The following is a 16,626-nucleotide window of genomic DNA, read 5'->3' as shown; positions in this document are numbered from 1 at the left end:
CACTGATCGCCAGCTCAATAGGCTAGTAACTGTCGCCCTCAGGAGTGTGGAAGCTGTACTTCCATAACACAATGTGGTTGGACAGGGACAACTTTGTGGAGCGAACATGAAACAGCTGAAAAAGTTTTAATCCTTAATTAGACTAAGTTCTTTTAGTGTAGCACAGAATTTATTTTACTATGATATTAACAATTTCTTGAAGGCCAAATTAAGATCATACTGACTTAGGAAAACATAAATGTAGCTGTGCAGGGTTCCATGGTGTAATGGTTAGCACTCTGGACTTTGAATCCAGCGATCCGAGTTCAAATCTCGGTGGAACCTCAAGGTTTTTCAAGGTAACGCTTACATATGGTGATAACCAGTTCATCAGGTGTCTTGAATTCTCTACAACTAGTAGCTGATAAAAGAAATACATAGTGGCTCATACACACCATTCAAATAGCAAACAATACACATAAATAACTTACAAAATAAATGTGGGATCATTGACATAAGTCAGTTAACAGCTGAATGTCCCATGACAAGTGACTTAAGTATCAATAAATAACTACAGGACCAAAATATACAAATAAATGAAATAAATTCCTTGATGTCCTCTTTAATGACCTTAAATTTAAACCTTTTTTAGTCTATTAATGCATTTATTTATTTATTCACATATTTATTTCAGCACTTGTTTATTTCTGTATTTATTTTTCCTATTTATTTACTTTGTTGGACATATATTTATATATTTTCTTATTTCCATATTTCTACATTTATTTACATATTTATACATTTACTTGTGCTGTATTTATTTATTTATGAATTAATTTATATTATCATTTTTTGACCAATACATTATGTTACATATATGTTTGAATGAATCAATAAATCAAAAATAAATAAACAAATAGACATTTTTGTCTACAGTTTTTATTTATGTACTTGAATTCTACATGCATGAAGCAAAGCAGCTCTGCAGGAGTATGCTTGATACTGTTCTCCCTTTCTTGGTGATGACAACATTTAAAACAACAGTAAATAAGACAAAAACATTTTAAAATACTTTTTATATATAAACTCCACATTATCCAAATGCATAAGTTGATCAAATGACAGCAAATTTAATCACTGGTTTGTAGTGGGCTACATCTTTCTAGTTTTTTTCCTTTTTGGGAGTGAGGGTTTTGTATGCTGTCTAGTGCAGTTAAACATTTTAAGAAAAGACTTGGTATGAAATGGTATGAGTAAGACAGATGCTCAAATCATTGTTAAAATTTAACAGAAAACTTGCATCAAACTTCTAACTCAGCCATACTTTGTATTGTTCATCGGGATCACAGAGGAAAAGGGCTGGCTGAGTTTAGAGGAGACTGGAGTCACAAATTTGATGACTTTAGACTTGACTTGACAAAATCAAAAAAGGCCTGCAACACAACTTGAACTGTAACATCAATGACTTGTGACTTCACTTGGACTGGAGCCCCTCGACTTGAAATACTTCAGAGTTTCTCCAAGCCTAAAGATTTAAAAGTTTGTTATTTAAAAGTGTGCCACAAATAAGTTCAGGTCCCTTCATCTCCTGAATCAGCTAATGATGACACTTTTCATTCCCAGCAACTCGACACTTAATCCCCCAGATCCACTTTGTTTGAACCAATCCAACCAAGTATCAGGCGAGAACCATGAAGAACCAACGTTACGTTAGGGAGCGCCAGTTAGAAAACAAGACACCAAAAATTTTTTTGGTTGTGTAGAAAAACCAACGTGCAAAACATTAAGGTCAAAAATCACAGATGGAGCTGCAACAACTTCCAACAAAAAAACAAATAAACAGAAATTTGAAAAAGCATTTATGATTTTTGTAAATGTAATGTATTATAAGTCTGATGTAAAAATGGCATTACGTTTGGTGAAGGGGACATTATGAGTTGTTTCGGCCTTGAAACTCAAAGTTTGAGACTTAGGACCTGAAGTTGTGTGTTCAATTTTAGCTACTTCAAAGGTATGTGTGGTTCCATGGTGTAATGGTTAGCACTCTGGACTCTGAATCCAGCGATCCGAGTTCAAATCTCGGTGGAACCTATCATCTTTGCAAAGTGGCACAACCTTCAACACAAGTGCTCTCTACAATCAGGATAAAATTGTCAAATAATCTTCTAATATTGTGCAAAAGGTCTTTGATTGCAGACATTCTAGCTTCTCCTGCTCCACCACTGAATTTGTAAATTTGGCAAATTAACACTTCTAAGGTCTAAAATGTGCTGTAGCAACATTTATACATATTTACATAATCATAGCCTTTATATAAACTTTTATTACCTCACTATGGCTGAGTCAAGGTAAAGGTTAGGTAACTGTCCTTACTTCACCTAACGTTTACCCTGATACAGTAGACAGCTATTTGTGTCCTGAGTTACCCTGACCTGACCCTGATACAGCGTTATGTATAAATCCCATGCTGATAATGAGTAACATGAAAAGAGCCGTGTGTGGGACAGAGTGATAGAGGAAGACTTTGCCCCATGCTATCACTTATGCTCAAAATTTCCCGGAATAACAAAAATAAAGCATTACATTTGAAAAAACAACATTGTTTGAAATAGTGGACAAAATGTATATTTTTTAATGAAACATAAAAAGCAGCAAATTTCAGCATTCTGACAAGAAATATAACGAGCCTGTGAGGATGTTTTACAACTAATAAATGCAGTGATAATTAAAACTACCAGCTTTGTTTTATGTATACTTGCTATTACAGTATTGATGTCATCTGATTAGATGTGTAAGGAATAAGACATAGTTGTACTGTTGCTATACAGAATATTGTACAGTAGAGACAGGTGATTGTGTTTGATTTCAGCTAATGATATCCTCCCTCCTATTAATTAGCTGGTGTGGCCATGGAGGGACATTTGGGACGTCCAGAAGCAGGCAACAGGTTTTCCCAGTACTCTCGACGAGACCTGAGACAAACGTTGGCAGATTAGTTGCAGAAATGTTCTTACTGTCATCTTGTCCTACTGTCTGCTGTCTTTTGTGAAAATGATGCCCAATTTGAAAAGAGCAGCGAGTGTTCTGTTGAGTCTTACCTGGCTCTGACCCAGGGTTTAGTGTGCATCTCCAGAGCAGCTCCCCACAGTCCGTGCTTCTCTGAAGCTGGTGGGAGGAATCCTCTCTCTGCAGCCACCTCTTCTGCTATAGCTCTGATATGGTAGGGCTCAAATCCACAGCAGCCACCAATGTAGCGAATTCCGGCACTGTAAGCCTCTCTGGCATATTTATGGATATCCCAGCGGGTCATTGCTCTGGTCTCCAGTGCTGAGAGGAGGGTCAAATATATGAGTATCATATCAAAGCTCTCTTTAAACTGTGGAGGGTGTTTAAAAAGGTAGCAATATGAACTCTACACTCACATACTCTACATGCTTAAATACACAAAAGAAAGTTTGCTTTCTTAACACCATTTACAATTTTAAAATATCTTTTTTACTTCGTCCTACACAAAATAAAATACTGACCAAAGGGGAACTCAGGTAGAGAGACGTATCCAGTGTGGTTGCACTCAGGTGTGTGAAAGCCCAGCGGCTGGATCATGAGATGTGCTTTGAGACCAGCTCTCTCTAATCCCTCTTTCATCAACTTCACTGTACGAACGCACGTCAGAGGGTCCAGGTGGCAATTTATTCCAACAATGTCAGCTCCTGCACATGAACACACACACACACACATATAAATCATTTAAACTGTACTCCTCATCATACATCATTGCCAACTTAAAGTACGGAATCACAGAAGGTCGGCGTACCAGCTTTGACCAGCCTGACAGCACACTCTCCAGGTGGGACTCCCTGCATGTCTCCATGAGGGGAGATGCACAGTGTTGCACCCACCGCTTTACCGCTGGTCTTTAGCACCTCCACTGCCCACACTGCCTCCTCCACGTGATCAAAGAACTGCAGGAAAAAATATGCATGCAATCAATAAAGCTCGATTTAAAAAAGAAGCACTGAAAAATAAATCACCGACAATGCACAGTGGGTTTATCAGAGTTTGTCAGAGAAAAAAAGAGTTGCACAGTCATTATTACATCATTATTCATTAATATTAGTCATCTGATTTATTGTTTAGATGAATAAATACTGATCAATGCAGGTTTAAGCACATTAAAATTGATTTTTACAAAGTTATTTCCCTTTAAAATAACTCCAGAGTTAGTCCTCTTGCTAGTCATACCTCTGCAATGAAGAAATCAATGTCCTTCTTGAGGAAGTCATCCATCTGTTTCTTAAAGATGGCCTTGACCTCAGTTTGATTGCGACTCTTCGCATAACAGGGAGTCTGGGACACGCCCCCAGCGACCAACGCATCACCCTCATTGGCTACCTTCCTCGCCAGGTCACAGGCTGCCTCATTGATCTGGGCCCCCTGGGTCAGACGAGAGCAGACTGATATGAGGATAATTTTTATCATGTGATGTAAACAGAATAATGCTGTTGTTCACTTAGGTTTTGTGCTGACAGTGATGTCGGTGACGTTGCCGCTCATCTCCAGCTTGTCCTCACTGCAGTAGAAGGTGAACGTCTGAATCACATTGGCTCCTGCTCTCAGGAACTCTCTGTGCAGCTGCCGCACTGACAGTGACAGAAAAAGAGAGACAGAGGAGGATCCTTTATGAAGAAGTGAGGCAGATAGATTTTGCACGGATGTAAAGGGCCTTAATTCTGTGATCTTAATAAATTACAGAACAGAGAACTGCATCTTTGTGATTAATAATATGGGGCAAGGGTAAAAGTGGATTATTTATCAGGTTAAGAGAGGGCCCCAAAAGTCCTAAATTCACTGCATGCCAACAGATTTTTGTCCCTGGGCCCCCTAACCGGTTCATCCAGCAATGGGCCGGTTTATACCTGCTTCAGGATGTTCAACGGCTGCCTCAGGTGTCCAGTGTCCTGCCTTCACATATCCACGTCGCTCAAGCTGCATCACATAACCTCCATCTCCTACAACCACCTCCCCAGCATTCAGTCGCTCCAAGATACCCTGAATGCGCACACACACACACACACACACACACACACACATATACATGCAGACAGTTACTGCACTCACAAAGAGCATGCATGTACAAACATACTGCAAATATCCCCTCAGGGCTAAAGACTGAAACGCAGAGCTCACTTGAGAAGTAGTTCAGGTATGAAGTGTCTAAAACAGGAATGTCATGATAAACTCTGCTCATTTGAAATAAATAAGGTTTGAAGGTCATTTGGAGACGGTTTGAGTCTCTCACAGTGTTACAACGCATCCTGAACAAGCCGGCAAACGCGTTAAACATTTGTGAATATGTCACATTGACCCTCTTTACAGCTCACAATAAAATGCATCTGGTATCCAGATTATACCAGATTATGTCTAGATATGATTAAACCTGATCATATTTACACCTGGTGTTAATGTGTGTCCCCAGTGTCTACATTGAGATCCTGTCGCTCTGTCCAGCTAGTAAGAACTGTGCAGACCAAATTTCTTTGCCTGTCAGATCCTCTTTCCAAGAGTGATTGTATGTGAAACACACCACCTGTTACACCTCAGACAGGATGATTTGATCATATCTCTGACAATCATCTTAAAGCACCGGCTGTTTTCTTTAGTAAACAAGTGAAGGAGGGAGGGCCGCTGCTGCCTCGTTGGCTTGGAACAGTCGCATGATTAGGTAGGCTATCTCCACCCAGGTAGTTGCTGTATGTAGACTGAAAAGGCGATTGCATTTACACATGAGGTCAATGTGATCACAATGTGTCCCTGACCTCCTCTGGAGGTGGTTTGGCTGGTTGGATCACAACTCCTCAGTACGTTTTGGGTGCATTTACACATGCAGCCAGGTGCAGTAGTAAATGTTGAGGTGGGTGTTCTACAAGGGAGATAGACAGGTTACCAAGGAGAAAGTGGGTATACTCCCTTATAAGGCTTTTTGGCTGATAGGGTATACCCCTTTACTGCACCACTGCCTGTAGCCTATTTTTATGTAATCAAACACTATCTGGAAGCAATCCAGTCATCCAAAATTAATTTTATTGCAAGGTGTAAATGGGGTCAATTGTTGCTATTTCATGCCTACTGTTTGCCACCCTATGAAATGATATTCTGAGCTGGTTACATGTTAAAGTATCTGTCCTTCTGCTGATCTCTCATACTAAAAATTTACAGACATGGGCATGTTCCACTAGAAAACTGATAATTTGCATTTCAGCTTATCCAAATATTACTGTGTAGCTATGACTTGCGCTCAGTGCACTTAAAATAAATAAATAAACATTTTATGCTTACAATTTGCATTAAATTGTTCTTTGGAATGGAGACTTTAAATTGCTCTGGTAACTTTGACAATTAAAGGGGAACTGAGCCTATTTTCAAAATTCATACTGTATTCCTATGGTTTAAGACTGTCCAAAAAAAAGATTTAACATTTACAATTTCGTCCCAAAATCCAAAACTAGAGTGCTAAAACTCACATTTGTGATGTCATGAAGTATTAGGTCTGGAGCTGCTCCATAATCAATGAATGGTGAAGGATGAGATGACACTGAGAGCACCCAGGGGACTGATCTGAGTATATGGGTGCATTTTCAGTTTCAGAGCTGAGAACATTACAATAGAATAAAGCTCATTTGTGTATAAAAAAGAAAACATTTGTGAATACACAAAATCAGGCTCCCATTCATTGTCTATGGGGCAGCTCCAAACTTTAAACCCTATGACATCTCAAGTTTGAGACTTACATCTCTGGCTTCTGGCTTTGAGAGAAAGTAGCTCATGTTCATAAACATTCCTAGGTCATAGCAATAACATTAGAAGTGTTCATTTAGGTGGTGACCCCCTTTATGTCAACGAATTCCCACACAACACAAGTTCAAGACTCAATCTAAATCCTCAAGTCTATAAAACCGCAGTGAAATTCGCATTATGTCTGAAAGTTTCACTCTGTAACCGCGTCTTCTCATTTGGTTTCACTAGTTTCACTCACGATTTCAAACCGCGAGGTGACTAATTATGTTTCCTTGACTCACCCTCCTTTTGCTCTCCATCCTCGATAAAATCCTGGCAAGCTTGCAAAACTTGGAAAACTGAGAGTGAGCTCGTTTGAGATGAATCAGGGATCGCACACAGTACTGCGACTGACTTATGGCAAACTGTAGCTGTCAGCACAGAGACCAGTAATATACATACCAGCAGCATACCTTTTCCCCGCCCCCTTCAGCTGAATAAATAAAGCTGAATTTCTAAATGATTAAAATACAATTAATATAAAAACCACACCAATTCTCCTGAGTTAGACCACATGTAAAAATCTGAACGAGGAATTGATGCATTAAATCAAAGGACAGATGAAGCATCCACGCCTTTATATACGCGTTTTGGGTGCATTTACACATGCACCCAGGGGTGTAGTCTGTTACTTGAGTCAAAATATAGATCTCTTGCTCAAATATGACTCCAATACAAGTGAAAGTTGCTGAGTCAAAGTATTACTTGCAGTAGAGTACTGGAGTAATTGCTTAAAAAAAACAAAAAAAAAACACTTTAGTGCACTGGTCATAATTTGTAGGCGAAGGGTTAATTCAACTTCTAATACACAGCAATGCCAGAAATGTGAAACACAGACTGCATTTCACTTAGTTGGGCTTCTTCACTTGACAAACCTATAGTAGCGCTATTTTACAAAGAAAAAAAAAGCCATTATTGAAAAAAGAGAATTTTATGTCTTTATTTATTAGGTGAAAATATTTCACAGCAATTTACAACAATCAATGAACCGATATGATTAAACCTAAGAAGATGTTTTACAACTGATATGATGTTTAAGGCCGACTGTGTACAATCTATGTATTAGTTATAAAGGTTAGGAATAGTGCATACAGTTACAGAAAATAAAAAAGAAACAAAGCGGCCAATTTAATGATGAAGTTAAGTATAATAAGGCCAAGCCAACTGGAGTGACCAAATAATGAGGGGCTGTTGAGTTCTGAAACAGTAGCCAACAACATATTTCACAAACCTCTGTGTAAACAAAGATCAGATCATTGATTGACATTCTTGATCTAAAAAAAAGGGACACTCTGATCAGACATATAAAAAACAGAGCAAACTGTATTAGGATGGTGTGGTAGATTTCAGCTGTTCTTCATAATCATCCTCTGCTGTGGCCATGGAGGGACATTTGGGACGTCCAGAGGCAGGCAACAGGTTTTCCCAGTACTCTCGACGAGACCTGAGACAAACGTTGGCAGATTAGTTGCAGAAATGTTCTTACTGTCATCTTGTCCTACTGTCTGCTGAGTTGCAGAAATGTTCTTACTGTCATCTTGTCCTACTGTCTGCTGTTTTTTGTAAAAATGATGCCCAATTTGAAAAGAGCAGCGAGTGTTCTGCTGAGTCTTACCTGGCTCTGACCCAGGGTTTAGTGTGCATCTCCAGAGCAGCTCCCCACAGTCCGTGCTTCTCTGAAGCTGGTGGGAGGAATCCTCTCTCTGCAGCCACCTCTTCTGCTATAGCTCTGATATGGTAGGGCTCAAATCCACAGCAGCCCCCAATGTAGCGAATTCCAGCATTGTAAGCCTCTCTGGCATATTTATGGATGTCCCAGCGGGTCATTGCTCTGGTCTCCAGTGCTGAGAGGAGGGTCAAATATATAAGTCTGCAATTGAATGAATAACAGTCTTTTTGTTCTGCACAAAAGATAAAACACAAATACTGACCGAAGGGGTACTCAGGTAGGCTGGTGTATCCACCCAAGTTGCACTCAGGTGTGTGAAAGCCCAGCGGCTGGATCATGAGATGTGCTTTGAGACCAGCTCTCTCTAATCCCTCTTTCATCAACTTCACTGTACGAACGCACGTCAGAGGGTCCAGGTGGCAATTTATTCCAACAATGTCAGCTCCTGCACATGAACACACACACATAAAACATATTTAGATTGCACACCTGCAAAAATATTTATTTCTTGTTGAAGTACGGCAACACAGAAGGTCAGCGTACCAGCTTTGACCAGCCTGACAGCACACTCTCCAGGTGGGACTCCCTGCATGTCTCCATGAGGGGAGATGCACAGTGATGCACCCACCGCTTTACCGCTGGTCTTTAGCACCTCCACTGCCCACGCTGCCTCCTCCACGTGATCAAAGAACTGCAGGAGGAGGGTGCATTGAATCATTAACAAGAAGTACTTATGCACATTACCATCTGTTGTACAGTTATTCCTCTTGGGTGCTGCTCATACCTCCACTATAAGGAAATCAATGTCCTTCTTGAGGAAGTCATCCATCTGTTTCTTAAAGATGGCCTTGACCTCTGCCTCATTGTGACTCTTCGTATAACAGGGAGTCTTAGAAACGCACCCAGCGACCAACGCATCACCCTCATTGGCTACCTCCCTCGCCAGGTCACAGGCTGCCTCATTGATCTGGGCCCCCTGGGTCAGACGAGAGCAGATTGTGATACCAGACTGATGTAGGAATCATTTTCATCAGGTACATTGGGGCAGACTTACAGTGATGTTGGGGACGTTGCCGCTTATCTCCAGCTTGTCCTCACTGCAGTAGAAGGTGAACGTCTGAATCACATTGGCTCCTGCTCTCAGGAACTCTCTGTGCAGCTGTCGCACTGATGAGAAGCACAGAGAGAGCGGCTTTTATGTAAAATACAAAAACATTATATGCAAATTATGCTTGACAGGAGTGGGTGACGTGCAGCACCTGCTTCTGGGTGTTCAACAGCTGCCTCAGGTGTCCAGTGTCCTGCCTTCACATATCCACGTCGCTCTAACTGCAGCACATAACCTCCATCTCCTACAACCACCTCTCCAGCATTTAGTCGCTCCAAGATACCCTGAATGCACACACACACACACACACACACACATACACATAGAGCTTTTTGTCAGGCCTCTCTCACAGTGTTGATCAGAATATAAAAAGTATTTAGCCCCCAAATTCATCACCTGACACATGATCAGTAATATTTGGTGACAATACTCATCAAATAATATATCAAGATGATAACATATCTTGTTTTGCATCTATTACAGTTTGTGAGCCCATTAATCTCCCTGACGATAAAGTTCCAGGCAGTCTGCACAGTAACAAGACTTCACTGAAAATGTATATTTATCTTTATTATCCGTTTATCTTGATTCTGTTGCATAAAGCTGAGGTCAACTGGCCCCGAGTGAAAGAAATTATCACAAAGCAAACAGTAAAACTATGATAAATATCCACAGCTACTATTATTCATTATTAAACACTGTAAGTGACATCTTCATGTTTAATTTAACAGGTCTATTAGAATAGAGAGGAGCTCACACACTATTCACAACTTGCATGTTTTAAACAGTGTTGCTTGTTATCATGAAGGCAGTAAACTACGAATGGAGTGAACTTCCACTGTCCTCTGTCCAGAAGCACTTGTTGAGATTTGGTTGTTCATTTTATATTCTTCTAAACCTCCCTATAGGCTACTGCATTTCACATGTTGGATGAACTATAGGGTGCACATTTGTATCAATCAGTTAACTGCTCTTAAGGCGTGCAGTCTGTTTGCACAATAGTGTTAAAAGACAACGTTCACAATGTCACACAGACAGACAGACAGACAGGACAAGTGCAACATGCATAATTATGCCTTTGCGAAACTAAACGCTGCTCATGATCATACCCTTCTCTTCTTGCTCTCCATCGTCGACTCGGCAACGTGTCTGTGCAGAGTTCAGAAACAGCTCTGTTGTTCGTCTCTAATCGTGCGTCACTGATTGAAGAGCACGATAATCTCACGAGATTGAGGAAGCCATTTTTACTGTAAACCCACCGAGCACGGTCACTTCCACATTCACGGCTGCTGCTGCAGCCCCGTGATGCTCAAGGCGAGGCGGATCACAATTTCTGTTATGAATTGTGGGGTGTTCGCCAAAAATGGCTGCTGTAGAGCTTTAAAGATAATGCTGTAAAGATAATAATAATCGGTTTAGTAAATTAATCTATAAAATAGATATACACACATTTTTATAATAATAATAATAATAATAATAACATTAATACTAATAAAATATATTCAATATTTATGATCATTATTATTATTATTATTATTATTCGTGCATAAATGGTAATTTCATATATTTATTTATGTTTTTTCTGAAATTCATAATACCACTACAGACGTTTTGGGAAATTATCAAAATCAATGTTTTTATTTACTGTTTTGTTTTATTTATTTTCTTTTACTTTTTTTGGTACTATATCAAATAAAAGGTTTGTAAACTGGCACGGAGAAACTATTGGGGAATAATGCATAATTTATTAACGAATTTTTTCTGTTGACTCTTGGCCTGCAGGAGGCGCTGCTTCACCTGCTGTAGAAATCAGGAAGACGGCCCGGAAGTAACGTGACGCCACTTCCTGGCGGGGTTTCGATCTGAAAGCGGATGTAAACAAAACGAGAGAGCAATTTAACGTGTTTATAACATATACAATAGACAAGTAGTGTGTTTTTTGGACAAACAATGCTTCATTTGTGACAGCAGCTGGACGTTTTTTTAAAGTTATTGTCAAAGTTTTAATAAACAGTCGTTAGAAGTGACTAACGTTACGTTAACGGTAATTACCAAGTGTTAGTGTCAAAGGAGGAGATAATAACGTTAGTACCTTTAGCTGTGTTTAACTTTAATTCACAGGTAACGTTTACCATTATTAAGCAAGGTAAGACATTATAACCCACTTCTGTTTGTTAATTTACATCATTAATGTGCAGAACCTCTCAGTGTTCCTCAAAATAATCTGCCAAATGTACAAGGGGATGTTGACTTTGACAGATGCATCTATAACGTTAGCATTAAACTTTCGGATTAACAAGGGTGGAGTTTACATTGACCCAGTTGTCGGTACTTTAGTACTTGTGCATAGAGTAGTTCAATTTTCTGCCACTTTGTATACTTCTACTGGAGGCCAATATTGTACATTTTACCTGCTTATTATATAACCAACGTTAGTTGACTGCAATAGTTACCAATCAATTAGCAGATTAAGGCTTTCGCATTCTTATACACAAACATTTCTACTTACTAAAATTTTTCCCGAGTGACTTTTTTTGGTAATATGATCATCTTAGAAATTGTAAAGCATTTTGTAGGTTATGCAGCAGTTTGTAAAGCAGTTCATTTTCTTCACTTCAGCCAGGGACAACTTTAAAATGTGATGTAAATGCATCAGTAAATATAATCCTCTGATACATACGTATATGCAGCTATAACACTTATGGTGAATACTTGTAATGCAGTATATTTAGCTTGTTTAAATAGCTTTTACTCAAGGTTTGAATCAAAATAATTCTCTATAAATATTGTAATGCTATTATAGTGTGCAGCACAATTATCAAGTAAAAACATTTCATTGTACATTCATTCTAGTTCACTAGTTTCTGACAATTATATTTCACTCTGTGTGTTTGCCTTTTATACCTTGTAGTAAGAATCAGATTTACCCTGATCTTAATACATTAGAAAATGCAGTAAGACACGAGTAGTAAGTCATTCTTTTGGGTCAGCAGCAATACATTGGTTAGGCTCCTTGAATCAATCCCAGGTGATGTGACATAACTGGGTTGATTTGTACCTCCAGACACCTTCACTAATCTGTGATGGACCCATCTGACAACGTGGGAAAACTCAACCACATGGTGGAGGCTGTGGCACTGAATGATGGTCCTGCTCCTGACAGCTCCACTGGACAGAAACCTGCAGACCTGCTGAGGTTCTCCCTCCACATCTGCTTTAACACTTCTGTTATTACTCAGTTTACAGTGGCTTAGTGCTGGTTTATTTGATGAATCACACCCTAACACCAGTGTGCTTTCTTCTATCTTGTCTTATTCATAAGTGCTGAAATTACTATTTTTCAGAATAAAACAGCAGATGTCCAATCAGTGCTTCGAGATGGCAGTACAGCTTCATGCAGGTTTGCAACTATGAACATTTTTTCCCAACATATTAAATTTTCATCAAGCGCACAAACAAAGCATTAATATTGTTTTCTGTAACAGGAAAAAGTAAGAGAACGTGCAGCACATCTGAAGCTGACAGAGACTTGTGAGTATTTTTGAAAATATAAATAGCCTTTTTAATGTGGGTGTAGAATTTAATCCAAATGTAAAATTAGAGTTGATTTCAAAATATGTACTGTTAACATTTTTTTTTTTTTTATCAAATGTTACAGGCCTGAGTATGTCAATGAGTTGTTTTTTATCAAATGTTACAGGCCTGAGTATGTCAATGAGTTGGAAAGAGTCAAGGCAGTTCATTTTAACAGCACATTGGCACTGCACAGGTAAACCGACGCCTTATCTTCTGTGAAGAGTCATTTTTTCACGTTATATAAAAGTATCACATAGAAGCAGTGAACTTTGGTTAACTTTGACCAATCATTAATTTAACTTGTGTCTTTCAGGATGCAGATATGGCACGCCATCGGAGAAAAACTGAAACAGAATGACTCAGCGGCAGTGTAAGTCAGTTAACAACATATTGAAACAATTTACATATATATATTTGAATTATTTTGATGATTATGTGTCAAATCTTTGTGCTTTTCTTAGTGACCTGAAAGCTGTGAATGATCGCTGCATGGCTCTTTGTTCACAAATAAAACAACTACAGCAAGTAAGCAGCCTCATATTTCATTGTATTGTATATATTTAGTGTTTGTCTGCATTGAAACCGTGTTAAAAACAATCTCATATATAATATGTAGCAATATTTAGTTTAATATCCAGACTGAACCACCAACCCAAAAATGTCAGTATTTGAGTTACATAGAGCACTTTTAACTGGTAACTTATATATTTATTTTCCCAGCCTGGACCCAATTTCCATGGTTTTGTGTCTTAAGTGACTAATGGCAGCAACATTTTTTATTTATTTATTTTTTTTAAATTGGTCAACTAGTATTGAGCGAGCCACCTTCATAAAAACAGGCTGCAGTGTAACTATTTGGGACATAAAAGTGCCTGTTTTTGCAACTGACAGTCTTTATAGAGAGGATCCCTACTACGATAGACTTTTTGTTGAAGGTTAAGATCCTTTTTGTTTAACCAGAAACAACCCAAACTCACCAAACTCCATGTATATAAACAGTAATTTTAACGGTATAGAGGCAGCATATTTTCACATCTAACAGTGTGAATTAAGGGTTTATTTCAACTAAACCAGAGTTGGTGATTGTTGGAACAGTGGAGACACAAATCAATTTTGAGTTTCATTTTGTTTCTGTCAACTTTAACCTAAGTGTGTTTTATCGTGATAAAAATATTTTTATTTAAAAGTAGTCTAGTGGGTTTAGCAATAGCGATTTGGGGATTGTTTCTGACTAAACAAAAAGGATCTTACTCTTAAACAATAACATTAATCTCTGTAGGGATCCTCTCCATAATGTTGTCAGACACTTAAAATAACAATCTGAGCCTGTCAGTGGCAAAAACAAGCAGTTTTAGTGGATGTAAACTCACAGTGCGAATAAACCCTGAGTGGTTTCATTGCAGTCCCTTTTTGTTGCTGACAGCTGCAGCACTCTTGCTCAATACTGGATCAGTTTCAAAATGGTTGTCTCCATTCGTCACTTAGACACAAAAACATGTGAAAATGTGGTCCAGGTTGAAAAATACCAAAGTTACCCTTTAAAGGTGTAACAGATGTATGTTTAACTGCTGAATCATGGTTAACTCACCCTCAACCTTTGTGGCCTCAGTGACCGTCATACCCTCTGATGTATGAGGACAATCAGGCAGCCTATCATAGAGAGACAGATTAAGAAAACCTTGAGGTGTCTCAACTTCTTGAGATATGCAAGGGGAAGAAATCTGGTTCTGACTGGTATTAACACTGTAGCTGGAAAGAGTTGTAAACTACCCTCTTTATGACCTTGTTATTCAAGACAGTTTAGGACATATTCATGGTGTAAAGCAGGGTCTTTAAGTTCTGATGCCAGACTCTCTATGATCAGAAGAGATCATAAGTTTGGTTTCTTGTATTTTGTACTGTTTTATTCATCAATATGTTTCTGTGATAATTTATCCTGTACCGGATTCCTTTGTGTTTTGTTAACAGGAGACAAAAGATCTTCAAGATGACATCACAGAAATACAGAAGAAGAGGCTAAGTATGTTCTGTGGTTCACAACAAAATTAGAATTTGATTTAGTTTTTCAATGGTGACGTCTGTTGACAAATGTTTTGTGTGTACATAGAGATGAAGCGACTCACACATGAGAAAATGAAAGAGATGGAAGAGTTGATGTCCAAGAAAGAGCACCCAGATACAGAGAAGTACAAAGCTGCGTTGGAGAAAGGCCAGGCGAACCTGGAGAAATACAAAAAGATGACCATCATGACACAGAATGTCCTCAGGGTAAATAAACTGTACAGGATGTGTGTTAAAGATAATACACTGTCTGTCGGTACAATGTTTGAAAATGGTTAATGCCGACAATGAAATCTCACCCTGCATCCTCACATGAGAATGTTAGATTTTGGGTTTGCTGCAGAGACCTGATGTCTGCATTTGTGGGCACTTTATGCACTATCTAGTGGTAGCAAGAGCACAATACACTAATTTACACAAAAACAAGATGGCAGCCATTTCTGCCATCTTGTTTGCTGACTATCCTGACACAAAAGTAGACAAGGTTCAAAACTTGATCAAATTTTATGGTTGAAACTTGTTTATCTACGATAAATAACATTTGGGATTTGATATGGCACACACATTTGAGCAATTTTAGTGATAGTAACAAGCTAGTACATTGTTAATTAGAAAGTACTCGTGAGGACATTGGGACTTTATTACGATATTATCGCAGCATTTCACACAGACCAGTTTGACTGTTCCTACAGACAAAAAGGATGTTCCTAGCTTGGAGTATGGAGCAGGGAAAATCCATACAGAGTTACAATATTAACAAATCAAAAGGCTTTTAGATATGTTGCATTATTTTCTATTTTGTTTTTGCAAAGCTGTGTTCAGGTAATGAAATGAAGACTTTTGAACAGTTTTAGACATGAACAGTGACCCCTAACCCTAAGACTTACAAAACACTGAACAAGTGTTGCATAGTTTATAATTTTGTTTTTGCACAACAATTTTCAGGCATTGAAACAACAGTTTTACAGTTAATTACACACTCATGACTATTAAAAATAAACCCCTTGTCTCCGTATGAGGATATCATTTTTTGCAAAAACTACTTACTGTTCGAAGACAGTGCTTAGTTTTATACTTGTCATGTCCTACTTATCCCACATAGTTAGGAGCAATTAAAAATGAATATCAAACCAAAGCTCAGATCTCAGGGGGTTAATGTGTGTTTTTCTTCAGGGCATCCTCTTGGCCTGTAAAGTCAACTGGCTGGATGATCCCAAACTTCGAGACATCGCCATGACGCTGGAGGAATTTCCCATCTCTGACTAAACTCCAACTCCATTTCTCTCATATTTATATGTGTCTGTGTTGTGTTGTCAAATAAATAATCAATAAAACTGCTAAAACCAGCATGTATGCTTGATTTGTGAGTGCATTGTAGATGACGTCCAGCAGCCACCAG

At 38.7% G+C, this 16,626-nt stretch overlaps 2 protein-coding genes and 2 non-coding genes across 6 annotated transcripts; 3 read left to right on the top strand and 1 right to left on the bottom strand.

Annotated features, from left to right (window-relative positions):
* Positions 1 to 252: 252 nt before the first annotated feature.
* Positions 253 to 324, top strand: trnaq-uug (transfer RNA glutamine (anticodon UUG)). Its single transcript has one exon. It is a non-coding gene; the product is annotated as a tRNA-Gln (tRNA).
* Positions 325 to 1,998: 1,674 nt separating this feature from the next.
* trnaq-cug (transfer RNA glutamine (anticodon CUG)) lies at positions 1,999 to 2,070 on the top strand. Its single transcript has one exon. It is a non-coding gene; the product is annotated as a tRNA-Gln (tRNA).
* Positions 2,071 to 2,570: 500 nt separating this feature from the next.
* Positions 2,571 to 10,857, bottom strand: LOC126394824 (betaine--homocysteine S-methyltransferase 1-like). Of its 3 annotated transcripts, none has more exons than XM_050051929.1 (8): positions 7,056 to 7,174; positions 4,896 to 5,028; positions 4,507 to 4,619; positions 4,222 to 4,413; positions 3,794 to 3,941; positions 3,507 to 3,689; positions 3,078 to 3,306; positions 2,571 to 2,951 (listed from the first exon to the last, which is right to left on the bottom strand). In XM_050051929.1, exons 1-8 carry the CDS (start codon positions 7,071 to 7,073, stop codon positions 2,870 to 2,872), a joined length of 1,098 nt encoding a protein of 365 aa, XP_049907886.1. In that variant the 5' UTR covers positions 7,074 to 7,174; the 3' UTR covers positions 2,571 to 2,869. The 3 variants fall into 3 exon arrangements, with proteins under 3 accessions (XP_049907886.1, XP_049907885.1, XP_049907883.1); XM_050051928.1 differs by lacking the exons at positions 3,078 to 3,306; positions 3,507 to 3,689; positions 3,794 to 3,941; ... (2 more) ...; positions 4,896 to 5,028; positions 7,056 to 7,174 and adding exons at positions 8,429 to 8,657; positions 8,745 to 8,927; positions 9,026 to 9,173; ... (2 more) ...; positions 9,742 to 9,874; positions 10,700 to 10,857 and having other exon boundaries at positions 2,574 to 2,951; XM_050051926.1 differs by lacking the exons at positions 2,571 to 2,951; positions 3,078 to 3,306; positions 3,507 to 3,689; ... (3 more) ...; positions 4,896 to 5,028; positions 7,056 to 7,174 and adding exons at positions 7,740 to 8,257; positions 8,429 to 8,657; positions 8,745 to 8,927; ... (3 more) ...; positions 9,742 to 9,874; positions 10,700 to 10,857.
* Positions 10,858 to 11,432: 575 nt separating this feature from the next.
* cenph (centromere protein H) lies at positions 11,433 to 16,570 on the top strand. Its single transcript, XM_050051786.1, has 10 exons — positions 11,433 to 11,736; positions 12,655 to 12,786; positions 12,935 to 12,990; positions 13,076 to 13,121; positions 13,291 to 13,359; positions 13,480 to 13,536; positions 13,628 to 13,691; positions 15,135 to 15,186; positions 15,274 to 15,434; positions 16,401 to 16,570. Exons 2-10 carry the CDS (start codon positions 12,674 to 12,676, stop codon positions 16,491 to 16,493), a joined length of 711 nt encoding a protein of 236 aa, XP_049907743.1. The 5' UTR covers positions 11,433 to 11,736; positions 12,655 to 12,673; the 3' UTR covers positions 16,494 to 16,570.
* Positions 16,571 to 16,626: the final 56 nt, after the last annotated feature.

Source organism: Epinephelus moara, chromosome 8 (genome assembly GCF_006386435.1).
Source record: "Epinephelus moara isolate mb chromosome 8, YSFRI_EMoa_1.0, whole genome shotgun sequence".
Classification (NCBI taxonomy): domain Eukaryota; kingdom Metazoa; phylum Chordata; class Actinopteri; order Perciformes; family Serranidae; genus Epinephelus; species Epinephelus moara.
The sequence above is the reverse complement of the archived record's forward strand: the minus strand, read 5'-3'. Positions and strand labels throughout refer to the sequence as shown.